Source organism: Ovis aries, chromosome 4 (assembly GCF_016772045.2).
Source record: "Ovis aries strain OAR_USU_Benz2616 breed Rambouillet chromosome 4, ARS-UI_Ramb_v3.0, whole genome shotgun sequence".
Classification (NCBI taxonomy): domain Eukaryota; kingdom Metazoa; phylum Chordata; class Mammalia; order Artiodactyla; family Bovidae; genus Ovis; species Ovis aries.
Genome location: NC_056057.1, coordinates 103217007 through 103238870, shown reverse-complemented (window position 1 = coordinate 103238870; position 21864 = coordinate 103217007). Strand labels below are relative to the sequence as shown.

The window sequence follows — 21864 nt, the reverse complement described above, 5'->3', positions numbered from 1 at the left end:
ATTTGGCTATAAAAAGAAATGAAATACTGATAAATGTTACAATGTAGATGAAAGTAGAAAACATAGTAAGAGAAAGAAGCTACACAGAAAAGAATACATATTGCATGAATTCTTTTGTAAGAAATGTCCAGAAAAGGAAAACTAGAGAGAGAACAGTAGATCAGGGTTTACCAGTGACTAGTGGAGAAGGCAATGGCACCCCACGCCAGTACTCTTGCCTGGAAAATCCCATGGACAGAGAAGCTTGGTAGGCTGCAGTCCATGGGGTCGCGAAGAGTCAGACACTACTGAGCGACTTCACTTTCACTTTTCACTTTCATGCATTGGAGAAGGAAATGGCAACCCACTCCAGTGTTCTTGCCTGGAGAATCCCAGGGACAGCGGAGCCTGCTGGGCTGCCGTGTATGGGGTCGCACAGAGTTGGACACGACTGAAACAACTTAGCAGTAGCAGGGGAGAGGGATAAATGGGAAGTGATTACTAGTAGGTGAGGGGTTTCTTTTTGGAGTGATAAAAATATTCTGGAAAAGGTATTGGTCATGGTTGTACAACTCTGTGAATATACTAAAAAGCACTGATTTTACATGGTGAGCTTTATGGTACATGAATTATATCTCAAAAAATTAATGATCTATGGACAAACCGGCATATACAGGAGAAAAAAGGCTACCTATTTTAAAGAAAAAAGTTGTGGCAAATGCTCACTGTAATATGAACCACTTCCTCATGTCCCTTTACTCCTCAAATCTACTTTCATTGTAGGCGTGGCTCTTCCATATTGTCTTAAATCAATGCCCAAGTATGAAGAAAGAACCTTGCCCTAACTTCAAGGGGCTATTTAGTCCCTAAATTCTTGGCAAGATTGATATTGGTATTTGTCAGTTTAGAACTCACTCTTTGGAACACCCCTGATGGTCCAGTGGTTAGGACTCTGTACTTACATTGCAGGGGGTGTGGGAAACTAAGATCCCACAAGCTGGTAGCTTGGTGAGTTTCTTCAACAGGGAAAAGTGACATCAGGCTCACCATGAGGTGAAGGGAAGACTCACCTTTCCACAGTAGAAGATATCCTCCCTCTGCACCTTTCCTTGGGCTATCTTCTCCCTGATGGCCTCCCCCACTTCATGCTCGTTCTGGTAGATGTAGGCCCCATCAATGTGCCGGTACCCCGTGTCGATGGCAATCTTCACTGATGTTGCACAGGACCCCTTAGGAGTCTAAAATGATAGGGAATTGGGAGAGGGGAGAAGAGAAATACATCTTTCATTCAGTTTAATCATTCTTAATCTTGCTCCTTGGAAGAAAGTTATGACCAACCTAGATAGCATATTAAAAGCAGAGACATTACTTTGCCAACAAAGGTCTGTCTAGTCAAAGCTATGGTTTTTCCAGTAGTCGTGGATGGATGTGAGAGTTGGACTATAAAGAAAGCTGAGCGCTGAAGAATTGATGCTTTTGAACTGTGGTGTTGGAGAAAACTCTTTGAGAGTCCCTTGGACTGCAAGGAGATCCAACCAGTCAATTCTAAAGGAGATCAGTCCTGAATATTCACTGGAAGGACTGATACTAAAGCTGAAACTCCAAAACTTTGGCTACCTGATGCAAAGAGCTGACTGATTGGAAAAGACCCTGATGCTGGGAAAGATTGAAGGCAGGAGAAGGGGACGACAGAGGATGAGATGGTTGGATGGCATCACCGAGTCAATGGACATGAATTTGAGTAAACTCTGGGAGTTGGTGGTAGAGAGGGAGGCCTGGCATGCTGCAGTTCATGGGGTCACAGAGTTGGACATGACTGAGCTACTGAACTGAACTGAACTGAACGGAATCAGGACACTTGGCACATACACTGTTTTATAGCAAACATGACAAATTGCCAATTCTATGCTGTTGTGACTGGAAGATGGAGTCTGAAACCTGGAGAAATTGACCTATCAGGTTGCTTATAACCCTTAATGGAAGATTCATTCATCCCAGGGCTGCCCTTAGCTTTGCAACTTCAGAAATGTAACTTGACCAATTGTTCCCAAAGACAAGAGATTTCACGATAGCCCTGTTGTGAGTGTATACTAGTTGCTAAGTTGTGTCTGACTCTTTGCAACCCATGGACTGTAGCCCACCAGGCTCCTCTTGTCCATGGGATTCTCCAGGCAAGAATACTGGAGTAGGTTGCCATTTCCTTCTCCAAGAGATCTTCCTAACCCAGGGATCAAACCTGGGTCTCCTGCATTAACCATTTGAGCCACCAGGGAAGCCCAGTCCTGTTATAGGAGGGCACAAGTTCATTGAAGAAGGCTCAGTTATAAGTTAAAGGCATGGGTAAAAAAAAAAACAAACTGAGATACATCCGCAGACTGGAATACCACTCAGTAATAAGAAGGAATGAACTACTGTTACACACAACAACATGGATGAATATCAAAATAATTATACCAGAAGTCAGACAAAAAAAGAATAAATAGTTTCTGATCCTATTTATTACAACACTAGAAAATGAAAACTAACCTATAGTAACAGTCACAGATCAGCAATTGCCTGTGGTAGTGGGTAGGGTCTGTGAGCATGAATCATAGGGAGGGAAAACAAGGGCGTTCAAACAAGCTTGCAGTGATGATATGTTTACTGTCTTGATTATGATGATGGCTTCACAAATATATACATGTGTCAAACTCATCAAACTGTACACTTTAAATATGTGTGATTTATTATATGCCAATTATTACCTCAGTAAAGCTGGGATGAAAAGATTGTCAGGGGCGTGTTACATTTTTCAAGATGCATTTTTATCAAATTTGGCAGCCAAAGCTTTGTTCGTTTCATAAAACTGCATGAAGCATAAGACTGAGGATATTCAGGACCCCAAAACCTGACAAATGCTTAGCACTTGAGATGTAAGTTATTCATTTTTCAAATCACATATAAATTACTGTTCTTTAGTTATGAAGACATTTAAATATACAAGAGTGTGCTCCATTTGCATTTTTTCTTAATGAGAAGTGAAGGACTTGATGGAGGCTTTCCTTAAGACAAACAACTAATCTCATCAAATTAAAATTACAAGTCCTATTTTAGGTTTTGTATAGGGGAGAGGCCTAATGCTATTTGTAGATTTTTATTGACCTCATATTCAGAGGATGATCATTCCCATCTCATTCACAAATGTTGAAAACTACTTGTGCTTGTGTCTATATTTTCAGTATTCTAACCAAATGCTTGATAATGTCATATCAGACACGTGGTGATTTGTTGTAGAATGAATGAGACCAGGAATCTCTCGTGTATCTAGTGACTTTATAGTTCTGGGCTGGAAACAGAAAGCGTTGGGAGCATAAACTGTTTTCTTCCCCTATTTCAGTTAAAAGTCATTACTACTAACATAAAGAGGATAGGAAAAATGAACCAGGTGGCTACACAGATGGTATTAGAAAAAAAGAATTCATAGTCACAAATGTAAAATAGTTGGGAAAGGGAGACACACTTTTCAGGAATGTTAGAAACACATCTTGGGTGACTTAGCAATATGAGCTTGAACAGAAATTAAGCCCAAACCGCCCAAGCTGTAAAATGAGGTGTTATGGATGACAACTGTGACAACGAAAACACAGCGGGAAGAGGAGGGTCCGGGTAGAATCAGAAATTTACTGGGGAAAAGGTAAAAATACTGCTTTCTTTCTTGGGTGTAAACATAGTACTAACAAAAAACAATAAAGTTCACTATAAGATAGTAAATATATCTCAGACATATCACTGAGATTCTGTGAGTTAGAACTGATAGTTTATGAAAAGTGACAGTGAAAAGTGTTAGTTGCTCAGTTGTGGCTGACTCTATGTGACCCCATGGACTGTAGCCCTCCAGGCTCCTCTGTCCATGGAATTCTCCAGGCAAGAATACTGGAGTAGGTTTCCATTCCCTTCTCCAGGGCATCTTCCCAAGTTTCCTGCATTGGCAGGCAGATTCTTTACCTCTGAGCCACCAAGTATACAACTAAAGTAAATTTAATATAAGGGGGAAAGCCCCAAACAATGCATACTGAAATATATGATTGTATTTTCTTAAAAAAAATTTTTTTAATTTATTTGGCTGTGCTAGGTCTTAGTCACAACACGCATGATCTTAGATCTTCATTGTGGCATCGGTATGCTTGGTTGTGGGATGCTCGGTTGCAGCATGCAAACCCTTAGTTGCAGCATGTGGGACCTAGTTCCCTGACCAGGTACCGAACCCAGGCCCGCTGCATTGGGAGCACAGAATCTTAGCCACTGAACCACCAGGGAAGTCACTATATGATTGTATTTTCAAAGGTTAACCCAAGAAAAGAAACATTTAGTACAAAGAAAGGGTGAAAGACAAGGGCTAAGGTAGGAATGGGGTACTGATTCAGCCTGAATAATACATGGCTGGTGCTTTTTAAAATAAAGATTATGGCACAGCAGCAGGTTATAGTAGTGAAAAGTTTGATTATTCAGGTATCATTAAAGAGCCTTTTCTAAAAGATCTTTACTTGCTAAAAACATTTTGTTAGATGGCAGAAGCAGCAGTGAGGTGAATTACTACTTTGGACTTAATTCTAATCAACATGGAGGAACTATTTGGAAATGTGGATGTGAGAAAAGTATTAATATTTCTCTGTAGGTCTTAAATGTAGCATAAGAGAATTCTATGTAAATTAAGACAGATTCTCTGGGGGAAGTTAATTTTAGGGAAAAATAAGAAAGCTCAAATAGAATACCATGTTTGTAGACTCAAATAAGTGATAAGATCGGAGAATCTAAAATACAAAAAAATTCTGTATATGTACCACAGCTTTCTTATCCATTCATCTGCTGATGGACATCTAGGTTGTTTCCATGTCCTGGCTATTATAGACAGTGCTGCAATGAACATTGGGGTACATGTGTCTCTTTCTATTCTGGTTTCCTTGGTGTGTATACCCAGCAGTGGGATTGCTGGGTCATATGGCAGTTCTATTTGCAATTTTTAAGGAATCTCCACACTGTTCTCCATAGTGGTTGTACTAGTTTGCATTCCCACCAACAGTGTAGGAGGGTTCCCTTTCTCCACACCCTCTCCAGCATTTATTGCTTGCAGATTTTTGAATCGCAGACATTCTGACTGGTGTGAAGTGGTACCTCATTGTGGTTTTGATTTGCATTTCTCTAAAAAAATTGACTCCATACATAAGAACACTCTTAGTAAAATAAGAAATCTGTTTTCTGAAATGGACAGCAGCACCTTTTATTGACTTAAGAAAGCTGGGAGTCTGGTAAGGATGAGGTGTGACATACCCTAGGTCAACATCCATCATCCAGTGTTGTGTGGCCCACAAGTAGAATACAGGAGTCTGAAAACCCCACAGGCTTAGCCTCACTCCCTTTGACACCATTTAGAAAATGTGTGATTCCCATCCCTGAGTTTTAGGCTCCATGGATCCTAGTTTCCAGGGGCAAACCAGGCTCCTTATTTCTAGAGTTTAGCATTCAAGGTGAAAAGCTGCCATTCTGACAGGGATGAGTGAGTTTTAAAATTGAAGGCAGTAGGGCTCCTCCATATTTACCCAGTGGGACAGGGAAGAAAGTGTTTAGCACCCAGGTCAATGATATACCCTTTCCCAATTTTGATAGTTCATGGACAATGACCTGAGTAAATGATCTGAGAAGGATAAGTGGACAAGAGACTCACACAATTCAGAGATGAGAATCTGGGTCATAATACCACATGAGCTACCTAGACCAGCAGAGATGTAGGCTAAGGGTGCAGAAATCTAGATTGGGAGTCTCAGAGGGAGACAATAAGTATCGATTGCAGCTTGAAGACAGCTTTAATATTTACTTATTTTTTAGCTGCACTGGGTCTTTTGTGGTGCATGGGCTTAGTTGCCCCATGGCATGTGGGATCTTCCCAACCCAGGGATTGAACCCGTGTCCCCTGCACTGGCAGGTGGATTCTTAACCCCCAGACCACCAGGGAAGTTCTGAAGACAGCCTTAGTGGCAGGAGTTGTATTCAACTGATAACCTACCTCTTTAAAATTTTTTCCAGGAAAGAAACCAAATAATTCTGGAAGCGTTTTTCCCAGGGAAGAACTTAGCACACAAAGCCAGTAGGTCTAGTTGGCACCATGGGTAGACTAGTGGTTGGCATGGGGTAGCCCCCAGAACAGAGGCACTCATTTCCTCAGCTGTTGGGAGTGCTGGCTGCTAATCATACATACCGATTCCCTCTACGGACGGTGCAAGTGTGTAAAAGCCTTGTCCACTTGACTTAGTACAGCTCTCTGGCACCATTCCCATTCTAGAGCTTTCTGTGGGGTTGATGAGCCGCTGTATCACAGTTCAACCCTCCCTTCTTCACAGACCTGCTTTCTCACCTCCTTGCAGGTCTGGTTCCTGAGACTACGCCCCAGTGAGCCTCCTGCATGCAAATTTCCTTCTCCCAGAGGCTGTTTCCCAGAGTACCCAAACTAAGACACTTGGGTAAAGGAGGATTTCTTAAACAAGCTAAAGAAAGTGCTAATAATAAATTAGAAGAGTGATGAATGTGACAGTATTAAAGTTGAGAAACTCTGATCATCAAAGTCAGAAGTGAAGTTGCTCAGTCGTGTGTGACTCTTTGCAATCCCATGGATCATCTGTCCATGGAATTTTCCAGGCAAGAGTACTGGAGTGGGTTGTCATTTCCTTCTCCAGGGTATCTTCCTGACCCAGGGATCAGACCCAGGGATCAAACCCAGTTCTCCTGCATTGCATCGACATCTGATCATCAAAAGACACTATTTTTTTTTAATTTTAAAATCTTTAATTCTTACATGCAAAAGACACTATTTAAAAGGGCAATTCAAAAGACGTAGTTTTACATGACATAATTGATAAAAAAACTCATATCCAGATATTTTAAAAATTCACCATATAAATAAAAAGAGAAAAATCCAATAAAGAATAATGCATAATAGGCATAGCCACTTTGCAAAAAAATATACAAATGGCTAATAAAGTATGAAAAAATATGAAAAATTGACCATTTTCATGTAGGGTAAAGAATATGCAAGTTAAAACCACAATGAAAGATGATTTTACTCTTACCAAAGTTGAATAAATTAAAAAGACACCAAGTATTGGTGACAGTGTGGAGCAAGAAGTTCACCCATGAATTCTTAGAGGGAATGTAAATTACATAACTACTTTGGAAATTGTCTATATTAACATCATCTACTAGAACTGAAGATACTGATACTCATACAGTACATATCTTAGAGAAACTCATGTACTTGTGCAATAAAATGTGTGTAAGACTCTTTGTAGCGATATTGTCTGTGAAAGCCCAAACTGGGAGCATTACAAATGCCCACCAATAGAATGCAGATACTTGCCAGAGTCCAGCCCCGGTGGATCCAGGGTAATTTGAAGGTGGGGACGGAGTCGGCGTCCTGGAAAAAATTTTTTAATTACAGATATAGAGGGAGATTAGGAACAGATAGTGTAGTAGAAAAAAAGGCTGAATTCAGATAGGAAAACGGGGAGCGAGAAAAAGACGACACGGGGGAATCAGTCTTTCCAGAAACTGATCCGATTTCTTTATTTTTCAGGTTTGTTTATATACCTTTTTGTTATACACAGGGATGAGTACAAAGTCACGTGGGGGTCAGCAGACCTGACCCTTGTCACAATCAGGTGCTTCATATAAAATTATACAAAGGTCTTATGAGTTTCATCATCTTTTGGCCATGAGGTCTGCTGACATTTTATGCCTTTCTGATACCAGTCAGTTAACCAGAAAACTTATTTTTCCAGGGGTGATTTTTTCTTAAATCAGGTGCCACCCTCCAAATAAAGTTGCATTCCTATAGGGTGAGGGTGTAGTGAGTTACAATCAAGAAAGGAATTTACTTAACCTAAGGTTTAACATGATTAATCTTAAAGGTTAATACTTATTTTTCCTATATGCTAGTTATATTCATTATAAGGGCAGGAATAGGAAGTTTTAGCAGCAAATATTGGCTCAACAAATGTAAACCCTTCACCAATGTTCCCCTTAAGATCCATTTTGTTTTAAGATAGTGATAAAGTTACATTTTTGCATAGCAAGGACACAGTGATTTATAGTGATTTATAACAAAGTACAGTGATCTATAACAAAAGAGAAGATTCATTAACTCAAAAAGTCTAGTATTGCTAACATCAAAAACTACTCTATTTCCTTTTCTATATTCCAAATACATTGATTAATATAGTCCCAGGTGCCTAAGGATATGGAGGCCTGATGGCAATCATTTACTCATCAATGAAAAAAGCCCTATGCTAATACTCCAAACTCTCTGTGCTGTTTATGGCTGAGAGGCTGTCACACAAGCTAGTCTGCCAGCAGAGAGGTTTGACCTGAGACATCCTTGTCACACCCAGGGCAGGGAATTAGCAGTAAGTATTGGCAGGACAAATGAAAAAACCCTTCACCAATATAATTCCTAATCAACCTACTAATACTATACTAATGATCTTCTAACTTCTCAAAAGAGTCTGTATTTAGAAAGTTTTAAAACATCCCGTGCCTCTCACAGTTGGGAGGCTGTAAACAATCACATGCGGCTGGACAAGCCTGATCAGGCAGGCCAGAGAACCTCCAGAGTTCGTAAGTTGAAACACTCTTGTCACGCCCAGGAATTTTTATTAACTGGAGCTGCAAGTTAACTCCTCTGAGAGAAATAGTTATGGGGGAGAGCTCCCCGTAAAGTACTCTGGTTTGGGGGGTAGATGCTCGGGAACAGGGGGTTTCCTGAGACTTGATCACACCTTTGTGTATGCCAAGCTTCCTTCCTCATGACCTTTGCCATGGGCGGAGTTCCTTACGCTGGCTCCCAACAGATACTGATATATTCTTTTAAGTAAATGTTATGCAGCAATAAAAATGGCCGATGAAGCAATGACATGGTGAATCTTACAACATAATATTAGGAAAAAGAGGCAAATCAAAAAATAGTGCATTCAGTATGTTTCCATTTCTAAGAAATCCAACAACAGTCAAAATTTGTCAGCAAAGGTCCATCTGGTCAAGGCTATGTTTTTTCTAGTGGTCATGTATGGATGTGAGAGTTGGACTATAAAGAAAGCTGAGTGCTGAAGAATTGATGCTTTTGAACTGTGGTGTTGGAGAAGACTCTTGAGAGTCCCTTGGACAGCAAGGAGAGCCAACCAGTCCATCCCAAAGGAAACTAATCCTGAATACTCATTGGAAGTTCTGATGCTGAAGCTGAAATTCCAATGCTTTGGCCACCTGATGCAAACCACTGACTCATTTGAAAAGACCCTGATACTGGAAAAGATTGAAGGTGGGAAGAGAAGGGGCCAACAGAGGATTGTATGGTTGGTGGCATCACCAACGCGATGGACATGAGTTTGAGTAAACTCCGGGAGTTAGTGTTGGACAGAGAAGCCTGGCATGCTGTGGTCCATCGGGTTGCAAAGAGTTGGACACGACTGAGCGACTGAACTGACTGAGGCAGGACGCTGAGACCTGCAGATGGTCTGTGCCACAACCTTGCGTGCCCCAGCCTGAGAGGTGTGTTGCCAGTGCACATGAGGGCTGGGTGCTGAACTGGGGGTTTGGTGAGCAGGCCTGTGGAGAGCACTGCTCTTGGCTATGAGGAGACAGCCTAAGGGGGTGGGAGTGAGGAAAAATGCAGCTGAGAATGCTTGTGGAGGAAACGCAGACCACTGTAGAAGTGAAGCACCATTGTTAAGTGACACGCAAGAGGTGGGACCACCACTGAAGCCTCTCTCCCCACACGTGGCCCTTGCCTCCCTGGGCACTAGGAAAGGCTTCCTTCTTGTGACCCTGGCCACCACTGCATCCGCACTCCCCTCCTCACTAAGGCTGACTTATGTGCACCAGGACAGCCTTGGGAGCAGACCCCTTGGGTGGTCCACATGTGGGGATGGTGCTCAAACTATAGCTGAGCCCCAAGGGCCATGCAACTAAGGAAGAAAAGCTGAAATCTCTTCTCATAACTGCAAAAACTGCAACTTGACACCCCTGAGACCAGCTTTGTAAGTTCAGTGCCTGCAAAACTTCTAAACAGACAATGAGGGCTCCTATGTCCAAGAAGGGCCTAGCTTTAGCAGCTGTAGACTTTGTGGGCACTTAAACAGGGGGGTTGGGCCAGGCCAGAGTCTGAGCTGCCTCCATAGTGCCCATAGAGGGCCAAATCCATGATTACTGCAACCTGGGAGCTGACTTCAGTGGATCTGTCCTGGTGGCCTGGTGAAAACAATATCTGAGAGACACAAGGCCAGCTGCTGGCATGAAGATGGGGCTGAAAGCAGTACCAAGTGTGTAATCTGAGAGCTTGCACAACAGGTGAAAGGTGACCCAACAGAGGACACCCATAGGTGACCAGCTCCAGGGGAGAAGTCGCTGAGTGGCTTCTCTCCCAGTGGGAGTGCTCCACTTCTGCCTCCCTCACACCGCAGATCAGAAATACAACCAAGAAACAGATCTGGCGGGGAGGACTCTCCTACAACAACTAGGGAGCAGACCCCACCTTGACGGAGCAGGGACAACCACAGAGCAAAGGGGAGGCCCTGATCCATATCCAGTATAGCTCTGGTCACCACAGCATCAGCCACACGCAGATATCTATACTAAAAGCAACCCTCACACTGAAAAATATTAAATCCATGCAGGCTGCACAGGGGAGCTGCCACATAAAAAGAGCCCTCCGTGACAGTCAGAGAGCTTAGTATTAGGAGGAAGAACCCCAGGAGCGTTTAGCTGTGAAGGCCAGTGAGACTTGAAAGCAAGAGCTCCACAGGGCTAGGGAAACAGAAACTCCACTCCTGGAGGGCAAGAAACAGTGACAGACTTTATTTCCTTGGGCTCCAAAATCACTGCAGATGGTGACTGCAGCCATAAAATTAAAAGACGCTTGCTCCTTGGAAGGAAAGTTATGACCAACCTAGACAGTATATCCAAAAGCAGAGACATTACTTTATTGACTTAAGTCCAAATAGTAAAAGCTATGATTTTTCTAATAGTCATGTCTGGATGTGAAAGTTGGCCCATACGGAAGGCTGAGAGCCAAAGAATTGATGCTTTTGAGCTGTGGTGTTGGAAAAGACTCTTGAGAGTCCTTTGGACAGCAAGGAGATCAAACTAGTCAATCCTAAAGGAAATCAATCCTGAATATTCAATTGGAAGGTCTGATGCTGAGGCTGAAACTCCAATATTTTGGCCACCTGATGCGAAGATTCGACTCATTTGAAAAGACCCTGATGCTGGGAAAGATTGAAGGCAGTAGGAGAAGGGGACGACAGAGGATGAGATGGTTGGACAGCATCACCAACTGGATGGACATGGGTTTGAGCAAGCTCTGGAGTGTGGTGAAGGACAGGGAAGCCTGGCATGCTGCAGTCCGTGGGGTCACAAAGAGTCGGTAACTGAACAACAACAACTCTCGGAGGGCACACACAAGGTCTCATGTACACTGGGACCCAGTACAAAGGAGCACCCCCATGAGAACCCGGGCTAGACCAACATACTGGGCTTGGAGGGTCTCTCGGGGAGATGAAGGTAGACTATAACTCACTGTTGGGGCAAGGACACTGGTAACAGAAGCCGCAGGGAATACTGACTGGAGTGAGCTCTCTGAAATGTCTGCATTTCAGCACCAAGACAGCCCCATCCATCAACCTGCATGCTCCAGTGCTGGAAAGCCTCAAGCCAAACAACCAACAAGGTAGGAACACAGCTCCACCCATTAGAAGACAGGTTGTACTGTCTTTTGAGTACTGAGCTCAGTTCAGTTCAGTTCAGTCGCTCAGTTGTGTCCGACTCTTTGCGACCCCATGAATCGCAGCACGCCAGGCCTCCCTGTCCATCACCAACTCGCGGAGTTCACTCAGACTCACGTGCATCGAGTCAGTGATGCCATCCAGCCATCTCATCCTCTGTCGTCCCCTTCTCCTCCTGCCCCCCAATCCCTCCCAGCTCAGAGCCATCTCAAAACACACCCATTGACATGGCCCTGCCCATCAGAAGGACAAGACCCAGCTCCACCACCAGAGGGCAGGCACCTGGCCCTTCTACCAGGAAGCCTGCACAAACCCCTAGACCAACCTGCACCAGTGGGCAGTGGGACAGAAGCAAGAGGAACTAAGATCCTGCAGCCTATGGAAAGGAGACCAGAAACACAGGAAATTAGATAAAACAAGATGACAAATAAATATGTTGCAAGTGAAGGAACAAGATGACAACCCACAAGAACAACTAAATGAAGAGGAACCAGGCAATCTACCTGAAAAAAGTTGAATGACCTTTAGACAAAAGCAAGAAAATAGTTGCCATTAGAGTTAGAAGACCAATTACCTCTTGAGGAAAGGAGGGCTTTGGACTGGAAAGGGCACACAGAGGGTTTCTGTGGGTGGGTGCATCTAATTTTGGATCTGTGTGGTGGTTACTCAGACGTTGGCTTTAAAAGTATTCCCCTATTTAAAAAATACCCTATGATAAACCATAATGGAAAAAAAATATTTAAAAGAATGTATATACATGTATAACCAAATCACTTTGCTATACAACAGAAATTGACAACATTATAAAACAACTATACTTCAATAAAAATAAATAAGAATGAAGAAGTACTCACCCCTCTGTATATCTCAGATTTTAAAGTGTTAAAAAAAAATAAGGAAGTAGGTGAAAAATAAAAAGTAAGTCACTCAGATAAACTCAAAACCTTAGATCCAAAGAATGTAGTAACGTGGGCATGGAACATCCATGTTTGTCCTTGGAGCTACTATTCATTCTCCTTTGTTTTGGACCCAATTGGTAGCTGGAGCTTTGTAGAATCTACTCCATGGTTTGTATCCTTCAGCCAGGTTATTCCTTTTCTAGGCTCCAGCCAAATTATATTCCTCAGAGCCACCAACCAAGTTCAAGTTCTTATTACTTTTTGCATGATTTATTACGGAAGCCATCTCACTTGATCTCTGTATATTTCATCTCTGCTCATTTTAATCCATTTTAACTTTGGCAGGTTAATGGCTTTGAAATATGAATCTACGTTTTTCTCCCTGGTATTTTGTTTTATTACCATCTACCTCAACCACCAAGCCTTTTTTTTTTTTTTTTTCCAGTTTGATGCACAGTATTCATTGCCTCTGGAGAGGAATGACATAAAATGCAGAAGTCAGTTCTTGGTATTTGATTTCTAAGAGCCAGAGTTTCCGTGACGGGAGTGAGTGTGAAGGGGTCACAAGTGCTGCATGAAACTCAGAATATTCACTCTACTAAAAGTAAAAACAAACCCCAGCTGAATTGCTTTCTTTGACCCTTAAAATACTAGCCCACACAGTTTTTTTACAATAATATAAACGAGTTGCCATTACTTAAAAAATGTTAATTACTTTACAAAATTCTCTGAAAAATGTGAGAAGATCAGGCCACACTGAACTTTTGTTTATGAATGACCACTGGCTGTAGTGGAGAAATTGCCATGTTCGTTTAGAACAGCGCATGAAATCCCTGGTACTTTATTGTGTCTTGTACCGTCAGTCGTCTCCTGAGTGTTATGTGCATGTGTTTTTGTTTGTTTTTTGTGTGTTTGGTTTTATTTTGTAGTGAAGAAGAAAGCATTTCTTGCACTTATACATATACGTGTGCATGTGCAACCATGTCCGAATCTTTGCAAACCCCTGGACTGTAGCCCACCAGGCTCCTTTGTCTATGGGATTCTCCAGGCAAGAATATGGAATTGGGTTGCCATGCCCTTCTCCAGGGGAGCTTCCTGACTCCTGGATTGAAATCAAGCCTCCTGCATCTCCTGCATTAGCAAACAGATTCTTTACCATTGCTTGCACTCATATCTATTATCAAAATGGGAAAGCAGAACAAAGCTGAGAAACAGACTTGGCTCTCCAGGACCATTTACTTATGGTTCCTGCCTCATCCCTGGTCCCTTTAGGCAGAGACTGTGAAAACAGCCTCAACCCTGACAATGATTCTTTCATGGACCAGCCTCTAATCAGGCTCCTTTGAACTCTTTTCGAACATGGACTTTCATACTTATTTCTGCTCTGTCCAAGTATAGCAAGAATTCTGCTACGTCAGTGTAACCACACCCTCTCACCATCTATATCTCTTCACTCTTGATATGAAGTCATGTTTCTCATACTCCACTGTGCCCCAGGAAATAACTGGAGTAACAGGCAAATTTGGCCTTGGAGTACAGAATGAAGCAGGGCAAACGCTAATAGAGTTCTGCCAAGAGAACACACTGGTCATAGCAAGCACCCTCTTCAAACAACACAAGAGAATACTCTACACATGGACATCACGTCTGCCAAGAGAACACACTGGTCATAGCAAGCACCCTCTTCAAACAACACAAGAGAATACTGTACACATGGACATCACGAGATGGTCAACACCAAAATCAGATTGATTATATTCTTTGAGGCCAAAGTAGGAAAAGCTCTATTCAGTCAGCAAAAACAAGACCAGGAGCTGACTGTGGCTAAGATCATGAACTCCTTATTGCCAAATTCAGACTTAAATTGAAGAAAGTAGGGAAAACCACTAGACCATTCAGGTATGACCTAAATCAAATCCCTTATGACTATACAGTGGAAGTGAGAAATAGATTTAAGGGACTAGATCTGATAGGCAGAGTGCCTGGTGAACTATGGACAGAGCTTCGTGACATTGTACAGGAGACAGGAATCAACATCCCCAAGAAAAAGATGCAAAGAAGCAAAAAGACTGTCTGAGGCCTTACAAATAGCCGTGAAAAGAAGAGAAGTGAAAAGCAAAGGAGAAAAGGAAAGATATACCCATCTGAATGCAGAGTTCCAAAGAATAGCAAGGAGAGATAAGAAAGCCTTCCTCAGCAATCAGTGCAAAGAAATAGAGGGAAACAATAGAATGGGAAAGACTAGAGATCTCTTCAAGAAAATTAGAGATACCAAGGGAACATTTCATGCAAAGATGGACTCAATAAAGGACAGCAATGATAGAGACCTAACAGAAGCAGAAGATGTTAAGAAGAGGTGGCAAGAATACACAGAAGAACTGTATAAAAAAGATCTTCATGACCCAGATAATCACAATGGTGTGATCACTCACCTAGAGCCAGACATCCAGGAATATGAAGTCAAGAGGGCCTTAGGAAGCATCACTACAAACAAAGCTAGTGGAGGTGATGGAATTCCAGTTGAGCTCTTTCAAATTCTGAAAGATGATGCTGTGAAAGTGCTGCACTCAATATGCCAGCAAATTTGGAAAACTCAGCAGTGGCCACGGGACTGGAAAAGGTCAGTTTTCATCCCAATCCCAAAGAAAGGCAATGCAAAAGAATGCTCAAACTACCACACAATTGCACTCATCTAACACACTAGTAAAGTAATGCTCAAAATTCTCCAAGCCAGGCTTCAACAATACGTGAACCATGAACTCCCTAATGTTCAAGCTGGTTTTAGAAAAGGCAGAGGAACCAGAGATCAAATTGCCAACATTGGCTGGATCATGGAAAAAGCAAGAGAGTTCCAGAAACACATCTATTTCTGCTTTATTGACTATGCCAAAGCCTTTGACTGTGTGGATCACAACAAACTGTGGAAAATTCTGAAAGAGATGGGAATACCAGACCACCTGACCTGCCTCTTGAGAAACCTGTATGCAAATCAGGAAGCAACAGTTAGAACTGGACATGGAACAACAGACTGGTTCCAAATAGGAAAAGGAGTATGTCAAGGCTGTATATTGTCACCCTGCTTATTTAATTTATATGCAGAGTACATCATGAGAAACGCTGGACTAGAAGAAACACAAGCTGGAATCAAGATTGCCAGGAGAAATATCAATAACCTCAGATATGCAGATGACACCACCCTTAGGGCAGAAAGTGAAGAGGAACTAAAAAGCCTCTTGATAAAAGTGAAAGAGGAGAGTGAAAAAGTTGGCTTAAAGCTCAACATTAAGAAAATGAAGATCATGGCATCTGGTCCCATCACTTTATGGGAAATAGATGGGAAACAGTGGAAACAGTGTCAGACTTTATTTTGGGGGGCTCCAAAATCACTGCAGATGGTGACTGCAACCATGAAATTAAAAGACGCTTACTCCTTCGAAGGAAAGTTATGACCAACCTAGACAACATGTTAAAAAGCAGACACATTACTTTGTCAGCAAAGGTCCATCTGGTCAAGGCTATGTTTTTTCTAGTGGTTATGTATGGATGTGAGAGTTGGACTATAAAGAAAGCTGAGTGCTGAAGAATTAATGCTTTTGAACTGTGGTGTTGGAAAAGACTCTTGAGAGTTCCTTGGACAGCAGAGATCCAACCAGTCCATCCTAAAGGAAATCAGTCCTGGGTGTTCATTGGTAGGACTGATCTTGAAGGTGAAGCTCAAATACTTTGGCTACCTGATGCAAAGAGCTGACTCATTTGAAAAGACCCTGTTGCTGGGAAAGTTTGAGGGCAGGAGGAGAAGGGACAACAGATGATGAGATGGTTGGATGGCATCACCAACTCAATGGACATGGGTTTGGGTGTTGTTGATGGACAGGGAGGCCTGGCGTGCTGTGGTTCATGGGGTTGCAAAGTGTCGGTCACGACTGAGTGACTTAACTGAACTGAACTGAACTGTGTCCCAGATGTCTAGTCACTCCCTCTTTTCAGCAAGAATCCTGTTAGGTTGCTTTAGCAAGAATTGTTCCTTATTCCCCGGAGAAGGCAATGGCACCCCACTCCAGTACTCTTGACTGGAAAATCCTATGGATGGAGGAGCCTGGTAGGCTGCAGTCCATGGGGTCCCGAAAAGTCGGACATGACTGAGTGACTTCACTTTCACGTTTCACTTTCATGCACTGGAGAAGGAAGTGGCAACCCACTCCAGTGTTCTTGCCTGGAGAATCCCAGGGACAGGGGAGCCTGGTGGGCTGCCATCTATGGGGTTGCAGGGTAGGACACGACTGAAGTGACTTAGCAGCAGCAGCTGCAACAGTCTCTTATTCCGCAAGTTTCCTTTTAATAATTTGTACTCATGGACCCAGACCCTACTCCTTGGTTTTAAATTCTCACTTGCCCATGTATTCAGGGTTGACACCAATCTTTCTTCCTCACTGCAGTATTCCATCACAGAGTCCCCTTGATGTTTTAGGCTCCTCCTTGGTTTGTACTTAAGGACTTGGACTTCCCTCTGTCTGTCCCATGTGCAAAGCTTTTGACTCACTCTTCAGAGTGTGACAATTGTGTATAGTGACAGAAATCTTAACCTGGGCCACCCAGGAAGGGGTACTGCCTCAGTTATAACCCTGTAACTTTTGTTACTTTCATCTTCAAATAAGTGCTGTCTCTCTTAAAGCACTTCAGCTTTTCCTTATGTTTTATTTTTATGTGCATTTATTTTTTCTGCCTTAAGTCACTCACAGATTTTAAGGCCCTGTTTCTAACCCATAGTTTTCATCCCTGTGTTGCTTAGAAAAATGCCTCATACACCTGTTGCTTAGTCACTAAGTCAGTTCGTAAAGAATCCGCCTGCAATGCAGGAGACCCCAGTTCAATTCCTGGGTTGGGTAAAGAATGGTAAAGAATGTGGGAGAGCTGAGTTTGATCCCTGGATTGGGAAGATCCCATGGAGAAGGGAAAGGCTACCCACTCCAGTATTCTGGCCTGGAGAATTCAATGGGCTGTATAAGTCAGTCCATGTGGTCGCAAAGAGTCAGACATGACTGAGGGACTTTCACTAAGTTGTATCCAACTCTTTGTGATCCCATGGACTGTAGCCCACCAGGCTCCTCTGTCTATAGGATTCCCCAGGCAAGAATACTGGAGTGGGTTGCCATTTCATTCTCCATGGGATCTTCCCAACCCAGGAGTCAAACCTGTGTCTCCTGTTTGGCAGGAGGATTCTTTTACCACTAAGCCACCTGGGAACCCACTCATACATGGTTAGGCACACAAAATTATTTACCGAATTATGGCCCATTTTCCAAAATACTTGCAGTTGTTCCTATATTTGTGTCATTTACACACTTAGTAACATTCTTGAGTTTTATTTGAAGTTTTTGAAAAACATTGGTTATTAACTCATGGGCTGATATGCGTTAAAAAATCAAATTAATTTTTATCAAAGCAGAAAAAAGAACAGCATTCAAAACTCTTGCCTATCAGACTTTCTCCGACAGAGATATATAGAGAGAGAGGAAGAAGAGTGATCTATTGGGAGGCTACTATAGATAATCTCATCCCTATAGGAAAACATTCTGGGAAGCTGTCTTAGAGAAACAGTACAGAGATGATGTGAACATTTCAGTTTTCATTAGTGATCCTCCAGTGAAGAAGTGCACAGAGAACCTGATGCTACTAAATGTTTCGTCTCAAATCCCCTGACTCTATAGGTATGAACAATCTTTATAAGTTGGGCATATTAAGAGAGAGAGAAAAAAGTCTTTGTAAATCAGAAGAAGCTGGGCTGGCTGGCCTCACACAACTGCGTGGTAATGTTCCTCTGGGCTGCTGAGCTACAGTTCCTGCTGCCTGTGCAACAGTGGAGTCCCAGGAGACGCCAGAGGAGAGCTTGCTGTTAAATCTTCTTTATCTCTGCCTTTCACCTCTGCACCCACCCAGCCTTCCCTCAAGATAAGCCTAGATCTTTCCCTGGCTCCTGCTGCTCTCTAACTCCTGTATCAAAATGGAACAGGATCCCAGGACAAATACTGACTGACTTGATTATATATACACAAACTGTAAAGGATTTCAGTTACTTCAGCCTGTCATTCTCCTTCCGTCTCTTGAGAGATGAAAGGTTTTGTAAATAACCTCAGGCACAATAAGGGGAGAAGACTGAATCTGGGCCTCAGATTGCAGCCCTCAGACAAAGAGTCTGACATTAAATCTAACACGATACTTTGATTTCCCAGGGACTGACTTGGGCACAGGTACCCCTAGTGTCTGCCTCTTCAGTCCTGGGTCGGTGGTGAGGGAATTGTCTGTTATGTGGCTTTGAACAGAATGTAAGGAGTGCTCTGGCTAAGAGAAACCTTGCTCCTTGTCTCTTCCTCCCCCAGATCTTCCATGGTGGGCTGTGTTCTTCACCTTTGAATTTTGTGAGACATAGGATTAGCTCTGCATTTCTGATCGCAAACGCGGCTGGTGCACCGCAGTAGAGGATGGCACTAATGCCATATTCTCTAATTGCAGTATGTCTTATCTTCTGAAATGAGTTACAGCCTTTTTTGGGATGACACACGACTGCTTTTGAATGTCTCTAACCTGTAGCATTTAATATTACTAGGCACTTAATAATTTTTATTGGTAAATGCAACACTTGGAGCCCCACTGAGTTTCAGGAGATAGGTAGAAAGAATGATAGATGCACAAGTAAGAAGTCATATAATTGATAGGGAGTCATTGAAATAATTAAACAGGGGAGTGAAATAATCAGATTCATATCCTAGATCTATCATTCTCCCCATCTACCTAACTATCTATCTACCCATGTATTCATCCTAAGTACTTTCTGGGTATATAGACCTACATACTTTCATATATAGAAATACACAGAGAAAGTCATAAACATATGCAGCCTCATTGACATAACAGATAGTTATAACAGGCAATATAGTATAGAGATTCAGAAGGTACAATCTGGGACCAAACTACCTAGGTTCACATTCCAGTTCTATTCTTTAGGTTTGGGAGATTTTATTTTATATCTCAATGCCTCTGTTTCCTCATCTGTAAAACAGGATAAAATAGTATTTCATAATGTTGTGAGGATTAAATCAGAAAATGCATGTACTGTAAAGAACTAGTTCCTGGCACATGGTTAGGTATTAAGAAAATTTAAGCCATTAGTATTGTAAACCTTTACATCTCCATGGCCTCTGATGCGTGTGTGTGCGTGCGTGCACACACACACACACACACAGACAGGTGTGCATGCACACTCAGCTGTGTCCAACTCTGTAACCTCTTGGACTTGTAGCCTGCCAGGCTCCTCTGTCCATGGAATTTTCCAGGCAAGGATACTGGAGTGGGTTGCCATTTCCTTCTCCAAGGGATCTTCCCAACTCAGAGATCAAACTCGAATCTCCTACATTGTAGGCGGATTCTTTACCACTGTGCCACCTCAGAAGCCATATATATATATATATATATATGTATATATATATATATATATATATATATGCATCTCCTTTCACAAATTCATTCACTTAACAGGCATTAGCTGAACACCCAGCACATGCCAAACACTATACTGGGAGTATAGAGCTGAACAAGAAATGGTCTCTTTCCTAACGGATTTTATATCTCGTGGGGAAGACTGAGGAGAAGCAATGGTTACAATGCAGTGTGATAACTGCTTCAATAGAGTTGAGCACAAAGCGGTTCCTGAACACACAGGAGGGGCAAGCTGTGGTGGCTGGGAGGTAGGTTTCTAAGGAGAGGAATCCTTCAGCTGAGTCTTGCAGGTTTAGTAAAAATTAACCAGCTCAGGAGAAAGGATGTTCCAGGTGCAAAGCAGCATGTTCAAGGTCATGGAGATAGGTGAGTTATTCGAGGAGCTATATTTCACGCATGGGGAGAGGTGGAAGAGTGGTGGTGGATGCTGCTGAACTGACAGGTTTTGACTGAACCATAAAGTCCCAGGTGTGAATAAGGAGTGTGTCCTCTACCCTATAATTTATAGGGAGCCATACTGAGTGTCTGAGCATGCATGCACACAGGCATGCACATTGAAAAATTAAGCAGAGGCATTTAGATTGTTAACTGTGTGCTTCTATGCTTCCCTCTCTGTCTACAATGTCCTGCCTCAACTCTGCCTAACTTATACTTAGCTTAACAGAGTTCATTCACTCAGGATCATTCAAATTTCAGTAGCATTTCTAGACATACTGCCCTTTATTTTGGTTCAGTTCAGTTCAGTTGCTCAGTCATGTCCAACTCTTTGTGATCCCATGGCCCTAGCCTGCCAGGCTCCTCTGTCCATGGGATTTTCCAGGCAAGAATACTGAAATAGGTAGCTATTTCCTTCTCCACAGGACCTTCCCAATCCAGGGATTGAACCTGCTTCTCTTTGTCTCCTGTATTGGCAGGTGGGCTCTTTACCACTGTGCCACCTGAGAAGCCCCTAGTGCTTCATATATGGTAGGTTTTCACTAAAAGTTTTGTTAGACTGAACTAAAAATTCTCAAATATGAGCTTAAAGAAAATCATAAACCAGAAACTCAGAAATTTCATGTGCTTCAGTTCAATCTAATGATCAGTATTCAGGCCGAATTTTAGTAAAAGAAGCAGAAAGGTCCCATTCGTTGTCAAGATACTTTTAAATCATAAACTGATTTAACCTCTGGCTCAGTACTCATTCAGCCAAATAGCTGTCCTTCAAGGCTCCATTCATTACTACAAAAATTAAATCAGTGAAGTCCACTCAAAATGAATGGCAGATTATCCTTTAGGAAAGCATTCATTTAAAAAAAAGAGGGAGAGACAAGCTTACCGATATAGGTGCCGAGTAGGTACCAAGTCCAATGATAGGAATACTGTTCCCATCACTTAGAGGTATGCGGTGATTTACAGCGCTGAGGTGCATCTGGGAGAGTCTGAGGTTTCAAATTTGCAGAGATGATAGTGAACACCACAGAGCAGTCCTTTTGAGAATGTGTGCTAATGCCTATTTAATCAAAGAAAGGACAGCTGGAGGGAGGAGCAGTGGGAGGGAAGAGATTTCTCAACTTGTTGGTTTTTTTTTTTTTCAGGTTGTTCTGGAAATCCTAACTCAGATTGTCCTTTGAACTTATGAAAAGCATGTAGGTAATAACCCATTGAGATCTTATGCTTACATCTCTACAAACAATTGATTTTAAAGATAA

General features: G+C 42.4%; 1 protein-coding gene across 1 annotated transcript in view; it reads right to left on the bottom strand.

Annotated features, from left to right (window-relative positions):
- Positions 1-21655, bottom strand: part of AKR1D1 (aldo-keto reductase family 1 member D1) — a 51956-nt gene extending 30301 nt beyond the window's left edge. Inside the window, exons 1-2 of the mRNA XM_004008094.6 lie at positions 21492-21655; positions 1050-1217 (exon numbers count right to left, since the gene is read on the bottom strand). Of these exons, the coding sequence (XP_004008143.2) occupies positions 1050-1217; positions 21492-21584 (261 nt within the window). The 5' untranslated portion in view covers positions 21585-21655. The remainder of the gene's footprint in view (positions 1-1049; positions 1218-21491) is intronic.
- Positions 21656-21864: the final 209 nt, after the last annotated feature.